Below are 14472 nucleotides of genomic sequence, written 5' to 3'. Positions count from 1 at the left end.
CCAACCCATTTTGTTCGTGTTTGGAAGTACTCTATATCCCGACCCCCAGGATTAGGAACTAATAATTAACCCGAGCCCGAAATATGTATTTCCGCGAGACTATTCTTGTCACGATACAGACCAGCCACCCTTTTTGTCATCTCAATTAGCATCTCGATCTGCCAATCATTATGGCAGATCAACCTCCCAGCCACCCTTTTTGTCATCTCAATTAGCATCTCGATCTGCCAATCATTATGGCAGATCAACCTCCCAGCCACCCTTTTTGTCATCTCAATTAGCATCTCGATCTGCCAATCATTATGGCAGATCAACCTCCCAGCCCCCCGCGCCGGCTTAGGGCTTGCGCGCCGTGCACCCGAGCCAAAGCGCGATGTCGCTTCAAAGGGGAGGATGCTGGGCGGCAATTCTGCGAGAGGTGAGAAGACTTGCTGGAGGAGGCCTGGGAGGGAATGCCGAAGGCAAGCTGATGAGGTATAGGTGTGAGAGGCTTGGCATTGAGTGTTCTGCGAAAACAACAAAGAGTCTGAGAAAGACTAGACAGATTAAATTGGCAACCGGGTAAGTGTATTGTGGTATAGACGAAAGATGGTTGACACATGCTGAATTCTCTATCTAGAGGAGCTGCCTTGGAGCGCCAAGGGATCACCCGGATTAATAATGACAATGTCGCATTTCCTCCAACAGCCGGGAACCAAATACCGGATGTTCACAATTCTTCAAGGAGTAGCCAAGACGTTGCGCATTCTCACAGAATTGACCGAGGTGCGATAACCCAAACAGGCCATACAAATAATCTTCCACCTTTGGGACTTTCATGGGATCAGGCAACCCGAATCCTAGCCATCTTCCGGAAGCATTACATGGCCGTCTTTCCCTTTGTTATCGTCCAGGACGCGGCCGTGCCACAGCAACTTCACACTGAGAGACCGTTCCTATTCCGGGCCATGATGCTGGTCGCTGCACCTCTGTCGGTGCCCCGGATCGTTAAGATGAAGCGCAACGTGCTTGCATACCTTAGCCAGCAAATTTTCGTCGAGGAAAAGCGGACGCTAGATTTGCTACAAGGTCTCTTAGTTTGTATTGCTTGGTAAGGACATTGTATTTTAATACATGACCTAAATACTGATTTGGTGTGATGTGTAGGGGTCATACTTGTCAGATCAGCGACGACCAACTTACAAACTTGACGCATTTAGCTTTGGGATATGCACACAATCTTGGAATCACGAAGATTCTGCCCCCAACTCCCAGGAAAGCTGACTCGAACGACGCCCCTAGAGAAACGGCGAAGACGGCGAATGCCGACACTATTGAGAGAACTCATTCCCTAGAGGAGCAGCGAGCTTTCCTGGGCTGTTTCTGTGTGCTCTCGGTGTAAGTTGGCAGCGCACGACAGTTTGATTCTTAATCAGTGTTTAATCTACTGTACTAGCACATCGTTTCAAGCTTCGAGGAGGAATCCCCTTGGCGGACCATATGTTGACCTGTCTCGCGACGCCCTTTCTGATATGAGTACGTCCCGGACCGACCTCCTCCTTGACCGAATAGTTCGCATGGCCCAAATGGGCGAAAAGCTCTCGCAGGGATTCGGTGAGCCTCACGATCGCGACCAGGCCCGTTCCTACGCCTTTCTTCTCGAAGGCAGCGGACGCCGATTCCGCACAGAGCTGGATCGCCTGACCGAGAACACTGCGCATCCAGACCTAGCAGAGCATCGGCCGCTATTCGAACTCTACCACCAGTGCCTCATTGTGCGGTTGTATGAGCCTGCTGTTACTATAGCCGACAGGCCGGAAGAGGGTGTTCCACCATCCATGTACCGCTCGCTGTGTCTGCGCAACTGCTTTGGCGCTGCAAAAGAGTTCCTGGACACCCTCCTCGCGCAACCTATCGACGCATTCTCGCACCGCTCTATCCTGACCACGGACCAAGCCGCCTTTGTTCTGTTGATGGCAGCACGGCTTCTCCTCATCGATGCGCCAGATTGGGACGTCACGCTCGCACGGCAGACGCTCGACTTGCGAACTATCCTGAACCAGATAATCGCACGCATCACCGAGACTGAAGCACTGCGCACGAAGGCCGTAGAGGAGTTTGCCTCTGAGACAGGTGAATTATTAACTGGCGAGGAGCGAAAGTTGGAGAGTAGGCTGGCGGAAGTTGCACGGAAGACGAGGTGGCTGCGGGAGTGCTTTGAGGCAAGGCTTCAGGGTCAGTCGATTCAGGAGCAGTGGCCGATTGGAGTGGATGGAATGGGAGTGACGACAAGGGAAGCTGGTGATGGGAGCATAGAACTATCGTGGTCTGGAGGGCTGTTGGGGGATGCTGCATGGAACTTTGACTCTCTAAATGTGTGATTTCCTCATGGGACCATAGAGTGAGGTTGTTTCGTGGGCTGAGATTCATAAACATTCGTGGGTATCTAAGCAAGTCCCAAACAGAGAGCTACAAGGGGCATAAATAAAAATACCAATCCAAACCAAAGAGCGCCGCGTTAGTGATACAATCATGGGAACAATTCGTCATCTCATCAGTGTCATCTCACCACCATCACCCCGCTCGTTACTCATCGTCCTCATCACCAGAGCTAAAAGAATCATACTCGTTCCCACTGGAATAGTTCGAGTTATCATCTTCGGAGAACCCGGACTCAATATCCTCGTCATAGTCGGATTCGTCCTCATCGGATGTTTCATCATCCTCATCGTGCTTACCATTCACAAACTCGTTCCAGCAGCCAGGGTCGCTCAAGTCCACGCGCTCAACACGCGCCCTCCACTCGTTTTTCAGATTTCCTTCCTCATCATACGGATCCAATCTGGTCCAGTCGGTCCAGAGGCCTACAGTTCCCGCAGCCTTGGAGCTCCTCACATCGAACCACTCGTGGTGCTTTACACCACAGGCTGGGCACCCGCCTGCCTCACACTTACGCTCGTTCTTCAGTTCGGCATGTACAAGCTTTTCGACTTTGACGCTCAGCTCGCAGGGGAAACTTCCTAACACCTGAGGCGTGTAGCGGCACTTGCTCTTCCATGCGGCCATGCGACTCTCGAGGTCACTGGCATAACCGATCTTGAGGTATGGAGAGACATCGCGGTAGTTGTCAGGGAAGGTATAGATATAGATGCATCCTTTGGTTGTCTTCTCCTTCGATATCAATGGACGCAAGATGAGTTTCTTTATGGCCTTGTTGAGCTCGAAAGGTGATAATGGCTTGCCGAAGGGCTCGAACTTGTGGACTTGGGTAGTTGGTTTCGCAGGGTTCGGCTTCGACGATTTCGATTTGGGAGATTTGGGAGATGAATGCCCGCTTGAAGGAGACTTCGGATCCGCCAAGTATGGCTTTTTCGGAGCTTCTTTCTCGATCTTGACTGGCGGCTCCGGCGATAGCTTAGACACTCGCGGGGATCTGGGGCTTTTGGCTTGTAGTCCTGTCAACATGGACTTGTCATCCTTTCCCTCAATCTTGACGCCACGGGTCTTGGAGGAATCGAAATTCTTTTTCCACGAATCGAGACAAGATGGACTTTGGTTCTTGTGGTGTCGGCACAGAACCACATCAATGACTTGAGTGAGAAGTGATTTGGCGGTAGTGAAACTTCCACTTCTCACGATCTGAGTCAGGAGGCCAGACACGAGAGTAGAGTTGGCTTTACTCGTACGGTTCTCACACCGTTTGACGTCTTTGGTCTGGCCAAGGCATTGAAATTTTGGGCCGGAGTCAAAGCCAAGGAGTTCGCCGAGTGTGGAGGATGTGGTGGGCCAGACCGGGAGCGCGGGGGGGAAAACAGCCGGTAACGCCATTATGAGAAGATCGAACAAGATGACCTATGTGAAATGGTACTAGAGAGAAGCCCTTGGCGGTTTCTATGCCAACAACCCTCAAGGGACGAATGGATAGGACATATTTAACATTCTGCTCAGGACAGCGAAGCGCCGAGTGAGGCAACCCCTCTCTTAGACCTGCTTCGACACCCTCTTGCACAGCCGGGCGGGCGTTGGTTACGACCCCGGCCATTTTGATCCTATTCCTGGCCGCTTTTCTGGCCCCGGGGGGTCAGCTGGGTGGAACCCCTCACGATGTATGCAGGCAGTCGTCGCATAAGTCCGACATGCGACAACGACTGTGTGAGAGCGACAAGCGTACGCTTTGTAGGGACACCACGAAGGAGCGTTTTTTGGGACATAAAGCCACCTAAACTCTCTGGATCTGGGAATTTTGCCATTATTCTCAAGCGTGGTGGTGGCCGCCGCGGTGGAAGCCATAACCGCCCGGTCTACCGTGGCCTGGTCTGTTGGTTTCAGTGTTGGTCCGCAGTTTGTTGGTCAAGGGCGGCTCAGCCCCAACCGGGCCGCACGCTCGCATCGAGCTGCGGGCTTGAGGCTTTTATGAGACTCGCCAGGCTTTCTTGACCATTGTCCTTGGTCGGAAAATTGCGCTAACTTGGCGTGACGGTTGGCACCACGGACTGAAAGAGTTGGTGGAAGCTGTCACCGGTTCTTGAAAATAAGGCTCCGTGTACGGCGCAGGTATGGAATCACAGACCCAACAACCCCAGGTATGGTTCCTTGAGTACTAGGATTGCTTATCGAGCGGTTTTCCAGTTTCGCATGCATCTCCGCCCGAGTGTGCCGAAGCCTAATCTACGCAGACAACATCTGGAAAACTACCCAAGAGAGCGCGAGGAATAGGCAAAGTTTCCTCCTACCTGAACCAGACTGTACAATTATGTGATACCGCATGTATTCAGTACATAATCGTACAACGGGATTTGATGTTGAATTGTGGTCAGAAATGTAGTGACCTTGACTGGTGGATCTATCACCAGTCTAACTCTTTCATACCACAAGGTCCCAACAGTAATTGCTGACGTGTCTACATGAAAGCCACAAGACTTGACTCATCGCATGAATGGGCTAGAGCTATTGACTACGACCATTTGTGGTAACTGGATTACGCCAGGTGCTCCCTGAGCCTGGTGTCCATTATTCTGGGGATCGTACCCTGGATCTTGCAGGTAGCATTAGCCTCGAAGAAGTTATCGCGACAAACGTCAGTAATGATGTAACCGCCACTATAACGTCAGAGGCGAGGACAAATATCGATACCGACTTCATCTCAGCCGGCTTGTTCAGTATGATGTTATTGACCTGGTCATATGCTTACATGCGGAGAGGAGGAAGTGAGCTGCAGTGGATGCCGAAGTAAAGCTTCCTGGGGTTCTTCTCTATGCTGATATTTCCAAGAGAGATTGAAATAACTAATACTGCGATTTGTCCACCCACTCGCATTCTTGTCTATATCTTTGCTTTCGAACCTCGGTAGTTGGGCTTTATGGGCACCCGAGGATGGTTCCCCGCAAGCTTCAAGCCCGTCACTCGTTCTAGCTCGTCTACCGCCTCAAACGCCCTCCCTAGATTCACCTTCACCGTCCCAAAGCCTTGATTTCGGGCTTCTTTTAGATTTTCGCCGATATCGTCCAAGAAGAGTATATCTTGCGTCTGCACGCCCTCACTCCAACCCAATTGCTGACCCCGCGGACTGTTCGCATTGTCCCTTGCATACTTGTCGATCTGGGTAAGCGCAAACTGATACATCTTCGGATCAGGTTTTCGAATGCCAACGTGAGCAGAGGAAATAAAAACATCAAACACCCTCCGCACGTGATTGTCGCCAAAATCCTTGATATGAAGCTTGTGACCAGGAGGGAAGATGACGGTGTTACTCAGAGCGGCCAGAATGTAGTTTCCATTTTCCTTGAGCTTCTCCAATGCCGGAAACATCCAAGGATCAGGATGGTCAGAAGACGTCATCATCTCATTAAAGAGCCACTTCCCATCGACGGATGGAAGCGGCGGCGTTTTCTGGGGTAGATTAGGGTTCTTGGTCCGCTCCTGTTTGTAGAATGCCTCCCAGCGGATGGAGTTGTGAAGGTCTTTCCCGAAGCCATCAAAGAAGGAGTCATCCATTGGGATCTCGCCTCTTTCAATCTGATGCCAGTACCCATTGGGCGAGGTTTTGGAGATGGAGTAGTTGACCCATCCCGGTGGAATTCCGAGGCCGAGTTCGTAGTCGAGGATGGCTTGAAAGGGAGATCTGACCTGGGAAAGATTAGCATGTGTGTGACCACAGCCATTATTTCCAAGTGAAAGACAAAACACCATGTTCTCATTGCGCCGACATGGGTTTTGCATCAACATATGCAACACAGCTTTGTAATAGTGTGTTACTTACACAGACACCGCCGATGTCGAATAAGAGAACCTTGGGCTTCATATTATCTGACATTTCAGATCTGAATGAGATTAGGAGTTGAATCAAATGATAATGAGAGCCAAAATGGTCCTCATGGAGACCTTAAGTTGATGGAGAGAGAGATGGAATTAAGTCAACGAACACCTGGAATCCCGGAGTGCCCCACTCCCGCTATGCCAGCGGGAACCGACCCGAGGGACCTCGGCAGTCTTCCCATCGTGGGGGACTTCCCAGATCAATGCTCGCAGATAAGATAAGATACCTGACTATCGATAAGATACACACGCACAAAATATGCACAGTCATGTGACTCGTCACCAACCCAGGTGCAAGCCACTGAAGCTAAGCGATTTTTGTAGATGGGGCTGTTAGGGCTTTGTTAATATCCCCCACCAGATTTCGTTGCACATTCCTTCCATCACCAACTTTCAAACACCAACAATCAGCCGTTGGCCAATACCGTCAAAATGGTAAGTTGAGGCCTATCGCAAAGGAGTTCCTCTGGAACTCCTTTGACATCTTATTCTTGACAGAAATGTCAATTGCTCGTGGGAGTCATAGCAAGATGCTTCGGACGGTGGACGAGCAAATCTGAAGCGCAAATTGCTGACTCGGGGACGTGCAACAGGTTTTCCACAAGTTGGTGAAGAACAGCGCGTACTACAGGTAAGTCAAACCCCCATCGCAATGACATGATTTACTCGACGATGCTGACGAGAATCGCAGCCGCTACCAGACCAAGTACAAGCGCAGACGCCAAGGCAAGACCGATTACTACGCCCGCAAGCGCCTCATCACCCAGGCCAAGAACAAGTACAATGCGCCCAAGTACCGCCTCGTCGTCCGCTTCACCAACCGGGACATCATCTGCCAGATCGTGACCTCTGAGATCTCTGGCGACAAGGTCTTCGTCTCTGCCTACGCTCACGAGCTCAAGGCCTACGGCATCGAGCACGGTCTTACCAACTGGGCCGCTGCTTACGCTACCGGTCTCCTTATCGCCCGCCGTGCCCTGAAGAAGCTCGGTCTCGATGAGGACTTCGCTGGTGTCGAGGAGGCTGACGGTGAGTTCACTCTCACCGAGGCCGCCGAGACCGATGATGGCGAGCGCCGTCCCTTCAAGGCCTTCCTTGATGTTGGTCTTGCCCGCACCTCCACCGGTGCCCGTGTCTTCGGTGCCATGAAGGGTGCCTCTGACGGTGGCATCCTGGTCCCCCACTCCGAGAAGCGATTCCCCGGTTTCGATATGGAGACCAAGGAGCTCGACGCTGATGTCCTCCGCAACTACATCTACGGTGGCCACGTCGCTGAGTACATGGAGACTCTTGCCGACGATGATGAGGAGCGCTTCCGCAGCCAGTTCCAGAAGTACGTCGATGACGACGTTGAGGCTGATGGTCTTGAGGACCTCTACACCGAGGCCCACAAGGCTATCCGTGAGGACCCCTTCAAGAAGTACGAGAGCGAGGCTCCCCAGAAGACCAAGGAGGAGTGGAAGGCCATCTCCAAGACTTTCCGTACCGCCAAGTTGACCAAGGCCGAGAAGGAGGCCCGCGTCCAAGAGCGCATCCAGGCCCTCCTGGCGGACGAGTAAAATGTTTGTCTGGTTGTGGACATGGACTTGTGAGGATTTTTACCTTGGCATTGGGTTTGGAGTTTCGAGGAAAGGTCCGTAAGGAAAGGTCCGTACTCAGGGTCACACGAATGAAAAGAAAAAGATACCTTCCAGCCAAATTCCATAGCTGTGGTGAACGGCTGTCTCATTGTACTTCAAACCGGTCCGACGGTGACTCGACTTGTAGGCAGGTCCCTCCTGAGTGGGCCTTAGTTGTGTGCATGCAGGTATCATGTTGAAACATGTAAGTCGTAGGATAAATTGCATGAAAACATGCCACCGAGAAGAAGACGCTAATTATCAAGTGCCGTCATGCGGGCCGAGGCCGCCTGAGACTTGGTGGTCCGAGGTTTTGAGGAGGACACCCCTGGACAATCAATCCACCGGGGTTCCCGTCGGTGCAGAAATACGGCAATGAATACAGCGCGAGGACATTTCGTTTTGTGCGGACTTGGCGGGAGCTGGTGGGAGAGGGCACGTGCGGGAATTAGATGGAAATGGTTTTCCTTGTATTGGGCGGCTGGTGCACCTGGCAGGCTGGTAGTGATGCGTCGAACCCCGGCATCCTGGAATCGGAAAATGTATAGAGCAAGGCATAATAACGAGGGGCGGGATATGCTGATTTCGACATGCGGAATTGGCCTTCGGCATTTGACTAAGGGATTTCGAAACGGGCGGCGGACCGAGATGGAGTTACTTAATGTGATGTGTAAAGCGCGCGTGATGGAGTGCGGGTGACCTTTCGAGACGGAGCCCTCGATACCTACCTACCCTTTGGTTGTGATGCTGTGTTATGTGTGCGAAGCCGTCACGATGGAGATTGAAGAGGGACGAGACGGATTCTGGTGTTTTGTCTCTCTTGTCGGGGAATCGGAATTCGGTTACTTAACCCCATCCCAATCTCTGCTCGTCCCTCGGGTGGCGGGTGGCGGATAACGTTTGGGCAGTCCGGGACCGCGCAGCTCGGCCCACGGAACGGCGCCCGGATCATACAATGTCTGGGTGTAGTGACGATATTCTTGGGGATGGAGCGTGCAGGGGAGTAGGCGGACTGGTAACCCACCCAGTCATGGATGGAGAGGACGACGGGGACGCGACTAGGCCCCATGGCTGGTGTAGTTCTTCGTCGTGCGTTGTTGTGGGTGGGCGGTCAGTGGCGGATGCGCCTGGAGAGCCGTTCGTCGAAACCTAGAGAATGGTCTGGACCGTCTGATGGCACGAATAAGGCGGAAGACAGCCGGCGGCGTGGAGAGAGAGCACAGATAGGTCAGCAATGGGGCGGCGAGAGAGTACAACCTAACTCGCCAGAGGCGTCTAGACCTCGGCGTACATAGGTACTTGATGCACTGCGATTATCGAGCAAGAATGCATGGCACTATGTAGGGCTGTCGTTGTGAACTGGCGATTGCCAAGGGACACAGTGACAGGGTGGTGGGACACAAAAAAGGGGACATCAGACTGATCAGAGCTGTGTGACGCCTGGGGACCCTGCTGATGATGACATCGCCGACCTGTTCTGGGGCACACGCGCATTTCGAGCTGTGCCAAGTTGGTACTACGGTACCCATTTGGTCACTGGCGAAGTGTGTGACGTTGGCATTGTGGGTAGGGCGGGTGTGGCAGTGGGCTGGTTTACGCGGGCCAGGCAGACTGAACATGGCGGCGATCCTCGACGGGATACCTGTGCGCAACATGTGGTTGGAAAGCTGGAGAATCGTTGCGGACATGCCCGGGTACTTTCGCAACCTGGTTCGGGGAGGTTCGATCATCGAAGAGGTGGGTGGTGAGGACGACGAAGGATTTAGCTGAAGTTTGGTTTGGATAGCGGCGATGACAAAGCCTCACTTTCGCCTCAATGCCGCCCGCGCGGGCCAGGATCCCATTGCTATACATGTACATCCTACCTGGTCTAGCCGACAGCGCAGCTTTGAGGGATGTACCAAGGCCCCGAGGACAACGGCCGCATGAAGCCTCTTTTACCCGGAGCAACATCGCCAGCATTTGGCATCAGCCCAGTCGGTGGTAGCATCGCGAGGACCTACATACTATGTAGTAATGCGTAACTTGGAACGTGACACGCCCCCCTAGGGTGTCGCTTTTCCGTCAATTCCGAATTATTGCTATCCCTCCCCCATGTTCATCCCCATGTTCATGCCGTCCCGCCGCCCTCAGCCCGTCCACAAATCTAACCCAGCTTCATCATCATCAATCGTTTCCTTGGTCAGCACAAACGCCCGGCCGCAATCCTTTTCAACCACACCCAAGACCGAACCGACCTCCACTCACACGCACCGCTCGTCCAGTCCCTACGCAGTACTACTGTACCTGCGGCCCTGACTTCACCATCCACCATCCATCATTCATCCCGGCTCTCAAGTTTAAACTACCCCGCTGCTAAAATGAACCTACCGTCGTCGTCCTCCACCTTGGCCCGGGCTGAGACCAGCTGCTGAGTGGTACTTGGACTGCCCGCTCGCCCACTAGGACGCCTCATGTCGATACCGATACCGTACCCAGTACCGGAGTCCCAGTCGCGCCCACCCCGTTCCCGGATCAAGCCTGTCCCTATCCTAAACCCAACGCAACCGTACCACGGCTTTGTCGGCCACCCTCCTCAATCTCCATCTATCGCTCCTCGCCCTCCTTCCATCTTCCACCGTATACGATTAGACCACGACGCCATACCATCGTCATCCCCTCAATCACCTGTTTCTCGTTGCCGCCATCCCTGTCGCCGTCGTCTCCATCCCACCAGATCCCACCATGGAGCACGTCCACGGCGTCGACGTCAGCTGGATGACCCATGGTGCCCCCAAAGGCATGTCCTTTGCAACTCGCCACCCGCCCGCCGCATCGCGAGATGCACATCCCATCCCTTCTCGAGAGCCCTCAACTGACTCTTCCCCAGAAAAAGCGCCAAAGAATTCACCCCCAACGAAAGCACCAGTGCCCGCCCTCCCTCGACAGATCCCCGGCGCATCGGCCAGGGCGCCGGCGTCGGCCTCAATAGACCACTCCACGAACGGCCAGTCCACGCCTCCCAACGGCTCGAATGCGCAAAGACGACCTTCGCGATCCGGTTCCATAGAAAAACCGAGTCCGAACGGCACTCCAACCCAGCGCCGTAACTCGTGGTTCTCCAATATCTCGGCCAAGTTCTCCTCCAGCTCGCCCCCCACCAATTCACCTTCGCCAGCCCAGCCGTTGCCATCGCCCACGGTCCCAGAAGATCCTCAACCCCCCAAGATCACGCCTACCAAGAATGCCGTCCTGCAACACGCTGCCAAGCCTGAGGGCAACGGCCCCTATACCCCGGCCCCCCCCAGGAGCACCCAGGCTGGCTTCCTGGGCGTTTTCCGCCGACTATCATCATCGTCGGGTGCCCTTGGACCCGCTGGCAAGCTAGGTCACGGCTTGGTAGACCGCGTGGTTTTGAATGTAGACCAAAAAAGGGAGAGATGTCCCATCTCAGAGCTGCAGGGTGCCAAGTTGAAGCGAGTTGCCTTTTGTGTAGACGTCGAGATCGCGCCAATGCCCAAATATGGCGAAGTCGACACCGCACATCCCCCGAAGCCAATTGACATAACCCAGAAGAAGAAAATGACGGAAAAGGGTGAAGGCGATGCCCTCAAAAACCCCAAACCTGCTGAGGACGAGAAAGAGACGAAGGACGCAATCCAGAGCAATGGCGAATCTCTACCAAAGGAAATTGAGAAGAATGGACTCGACATCGCTCCCCCGAGCAAGGACCCGAGTACAAACGGCACTGCAACCCCAGCCCTAGCCGCAGAAAAGGACAACACAAAAAAGAAGGAGAAAAAGAAGAAGAGTGAGGAGGAGCGCAAAGCCAGGAAAGAAAAGAAGCGCAAACTCGCCGAGGCTAACGGTTCTATCCCGATGGAGATCCATTACGACAGCAGTGATTCGTCGTGCCAAACGCCCCCAGGCGCTTCTACTCCAAAGACGACATCTTATCCAACCACGAACCCAGTACGAATTTATCGAAGGTGTTGCCAGCTGCGCGAAACGCCGATCCTTAAGAAGATCACCGAGCAACTCACCGCTACGGCCAATTATTCTTCTTCGACTGGCATGGTAAACAAGTTGGACTTGACCGATTACTGGCTGCAGCTGCCCGATCTCGTCACCTTGGGTGATTATCTCGCCGTTGTTCCCGTAAGAGAAGTTCTTCTGGAAAACATTGGCCTGACCGACGAGGGATTGCGGGTAATCTTGGCTGGACTCCTGGCAGCAAAACGGCCCCCCTCAAAGAGACGCAAGCCCAAGCATGAGGATGAGGAATATGCTAGCGTGGTTGAGCGATTGGTGCTCAAGAACAACAAGCTTGGCCCCGATGGATGGAAGCACTTGTCCCTTTTCATTTACTTATGCCGATCCCTCAAGTTTCTCGACGTTTCCCAGATTCAATTCCCCCGTCAATCACAAGTTAAGCAGAACGGCGCACTCCCCAATGGAGTCCAAATACCGCGTGGCATCTCAGATATATTTTCCAAGGCCCTCGGGGAACGACTAGGAGGGTCTACGCTTGAACTGGTTAATCTCGGCGAGACGGGACCGAGCATGGAGCAACTGGGTGCTATCATCGATGGACTAATAAAGTGTGGCGTGGGCAGGCTGGGTCTCGCACACAACCAAATCGACGATGAAGGCGTACAGCATGTGGTAAAATATATTGCTGCTGGCAAGTGTGAGGGCCTTGATTTAAATGGCAACGATCTCGGGGATCATATGGAAGCGCTGGCCTCGGCAATTCAGGAGGATTCGTCATTGTGGGCGATGGGCCTGGCTGGCTGCAACCTGACACCTTCGTCACTCTGCAAAATCCTACCAACACTTGTCAAGCTCAAGAACTTCCGGTTTATCGATCTATCACAGAACACGGCACTTTTCCGGTCTACCCCGAGCGCAGTTGGTCTGCTGAGGAGGTACGTCTTTATATCAACCCTTATCTGAAAGGATTCCGCGCTGACAATTTCCAGATACCTGCCGAAGATGGCTGCTTTGAAGCGAATACATCTTGAAAGTGTTGAGATGACATCAGAACAAGCCATCGCGCTGGTCGAGGTCCTCCCTGAGGTCCACCAACTCGCCCATATCAATCTCCTTGGAAACGATGAATTGATGAAGCTGGCTAATGCGCGGACGGAGGAAGCCCAAGAGGAAGCATGTGCCTTGTACGCGTCTCTTCTTGCAGCCGCACGTGTATCTAAGAGCCTTATCTGCGTGGACATTGAAGTACCTGGTGATCGGTCCGGCGAGATTGTCAAAGCCATGGCCAAACAAGTCGTGGCGTACTGTCTGCGCAATATGGAACGCATTCAAGACGCCGATGTGAGCGCTGCTGTTGCTGCTGCACTGGCAGAAAACCACGTCGACGGATCGGAGTCTAGGTCGCCACCCTACCCCGACGTCCTCGCTCACCTGGTTGGCCATGATGTCTTGGACGATGATGAGTTGCCCGATGACGCAAGCTCTGCGCCAGACGAGGATTATGTGATTGGAGGTACTGGAGTAGTCAAGGCTCTGACGTGTTGTTTGAAGAATCGCGGCGATGAGTCTCGCAGGCAGTCGGGCGAGTTTATCCGAGACGTGGAGAATGGCGTGGCTAATCAAGGAGCCACACTGACTACTGGAGGAAAGGCGAAGGACATGTCGAAGCATCTCCTGGCGGGTGCTCGCAAGATTCGCCTGCGACTGCAGCCGGCGCTGAACAAGGCCAGGGCTAACCCCGGGGACGAGCAAAACCTTCGCAAACTTATGTTCCTGGACGACACGCTGCAGGGTATTATCAAGCGCTTCGAAGACGAGTACCCGGATACACGAGAGCCGGTGCACGAACCGCCTGTGCTTGCGGCTGTTAAAGGAAGGGTGGAGGAGCTTCCCATAGCGCTGCCCCCGGTGGAGGATCCGAGTATGGCACTGTCAGACAACGAGGACGAGTCTGAACTCAATGTGGCTAAGCCACTGTCAAGATCGAACTCAATGCTACTGTCTAAGACGCTCGACGAGGAAGAAGGACGAATTTTGCGTGCGGGTCACCGGTTCCGGGTGGGCTTTTTCAAGCAGGAGCAAATCGATTTGCTCAACACGATCGACGACATTGGATCGGATCCAAAGCACGTCCGAATGCTCTTTGAGCTGGCCGAGGATGTTGGTGGAGAACTCTTGGAGAAGGTGAAGGAGAAGGGCGCCGTGCGAGCTTTTAAGGAGCACGGCGACCTTGCGTGGAGAAACATGGAGGCGAGCGACCCAGAGCATTGGGAACGGTTTGCGGAAGCGCAGCACAAGGCGCGGGCCAACATTACCGTTCCAGCAGGCATTAAGAGCCCGGAGTCACAGCCGGCCGATGAGAGCGCCATCGCGGACTGAAGGAGGGTTGTCAGCTCAATATTCAAGAGTGGGATGGCGGGACTCGACCCAGTGGGTCAGAGCAGAAATTAGCAGTGTATCATCATGGCGTTGTCGTCAACATGACTGGACTGGCTGGATATTTGGTTGAAAAGGACACCAGGACTTCCACATTCGCATAGCCACGGCGCTCGTTACTTTTTAGCAGGGATATTAGTTTAATGGGAGG

At 53.5% G+C, this 14472-nt stretch overlaps 6 protein-coding genes across 6 annotated transcripts; 4 read left to right on the top strand and 2 right to left on the bottom strand.

The window, feature by feature from the left end:
* The first annotated feature begins 120 nt into the window (after window positions 1-120).
* Window positions 121-2396, top strand: BGZ61DRAFT_420118 (uncharacterized protein). Its single transcript, XM_046243473.1, has 5 exons — window positions 121-418; window positions 481-561; window positions 620-1090; window positions 1147-1377; window positions 1436-2396. Exons 1-5 carry the CDS (start codon window positions 303-305, stop codon window positions 2358-2360), a joined length of 1824 nt encoding a protein of 607 aa, XP_046104982.1. The 5' UTR covers window positions 121-302; the 3' UTR covers window positions 2361-2396.
* BGZ61DRAFT_451658 (meiotically up-regulated gene 113-domain-containing protein) lies at window positions 2397-3954 on the bottom strand. Its single transcript, XM_046245853.1, has one exon. The coding sequence runs from the start codon at window positions 3805-3807 to the stop codon at window positions 2566-2568; it is 1242 nt and encodes a 413-aa protein (XP_046104981.1). The 5' UTR covers window positions 3808-3954; the 3' UTR covers window positions 2397-2565.
* Window positions 3955-5301: 1347 nt separating this feature from the next.
* BGZ61DRAFT_351730 (HAD-like domain-containing protein) lies at window positions 5302-6280 on the bottom strand (the record flags this gene model as incomplete). The annotated part of the gene is made up of 2 exons (XM_046240355.1): window positions 5302-6105; window positions 6239-6280. The coding sequence occupies 2 exons, from the start codon at window positions 6278-6280 to the stop codon at window positions 5302-5304; spliced, it is 846 nt and encodes a 281-aa protein (XP_046104980.1).
* A 446-nt stretch (window positions 6281-6726) lies between these two features.
* BGZ61DRAFT_477901 (uncharacterized protein) lies at window positions 6727-7853 on the top strand (the record flags this gene model as incomplete). The annotated part of the gene is made up of 3 exons (XM_046248954.1): window positions 6727-6729; window positions 6888-6925; window positions 6986-7853. The coding sequence occupies 3 exons, from the start codon at window positions 6727-6729 to the stop codon at window positions 7851-7853; spliced, it is 909 nt and encodes a 302-aa protein (XP_046104979.1).
* Window positions 7854-8070: 217 nt separating this feature from the next.
* On the top strand, window positions 8071-8647 carry BGZ61DRAFT_240396 (uncharacterized protein). Its single transcript, XM_046238335.1, has one exon. The coding sequence runs from the start codon at window positions 8289-8291 to the stop codon at window positions 8610-8612; it is 324 nt and encodes a 107-aa protein (XP_046104978.1). The 5' UTR covers window positions 8071-8288; the 3' UTR covers window positions 8613-8647.
* Window positions 8648-10455: 1808 nt separating this feature from the next.
* On the top strand, window positions 10456-14424 carry BGZ61DRAFT_240367 (uncharacterized protein). Its single transcript, XM_046238334.1, has 3 exons — window positions 10456-10692; window positions 10783-12820; window positions 12875-14424. The coding sequence occupies exons 1-3, from the start codon at window positions 10638-10640 to the stop codon at window positions 14262-14264; spliced, it is 3483 nt and encodes a 1160-aa protein (XP_046104977.1). The 5' UTR covers window positions 10456-10637; the 3' UTR covers window positions 14265-14424.
* Window positions 14425-14472: the final 48 nt, after the last annotated feature.

This window comes from Ilyonectria robusta (assembly GCF_021365365.1).
Source record: "Ilyonectria robusta strain PMI_751 chromosome Unknown BGZ61scaffold_9, whole genome shotgun sequence".
NCBI lineage: Eukaryota > Fungi > Ascomycota > Sordariomycetes > Hypocreales > Nectriaceae > Ilyonectria > Ilyonectria robusta.
This window is presented reverse-complemented; position numbering and strand designations above follow the sequence as displayed.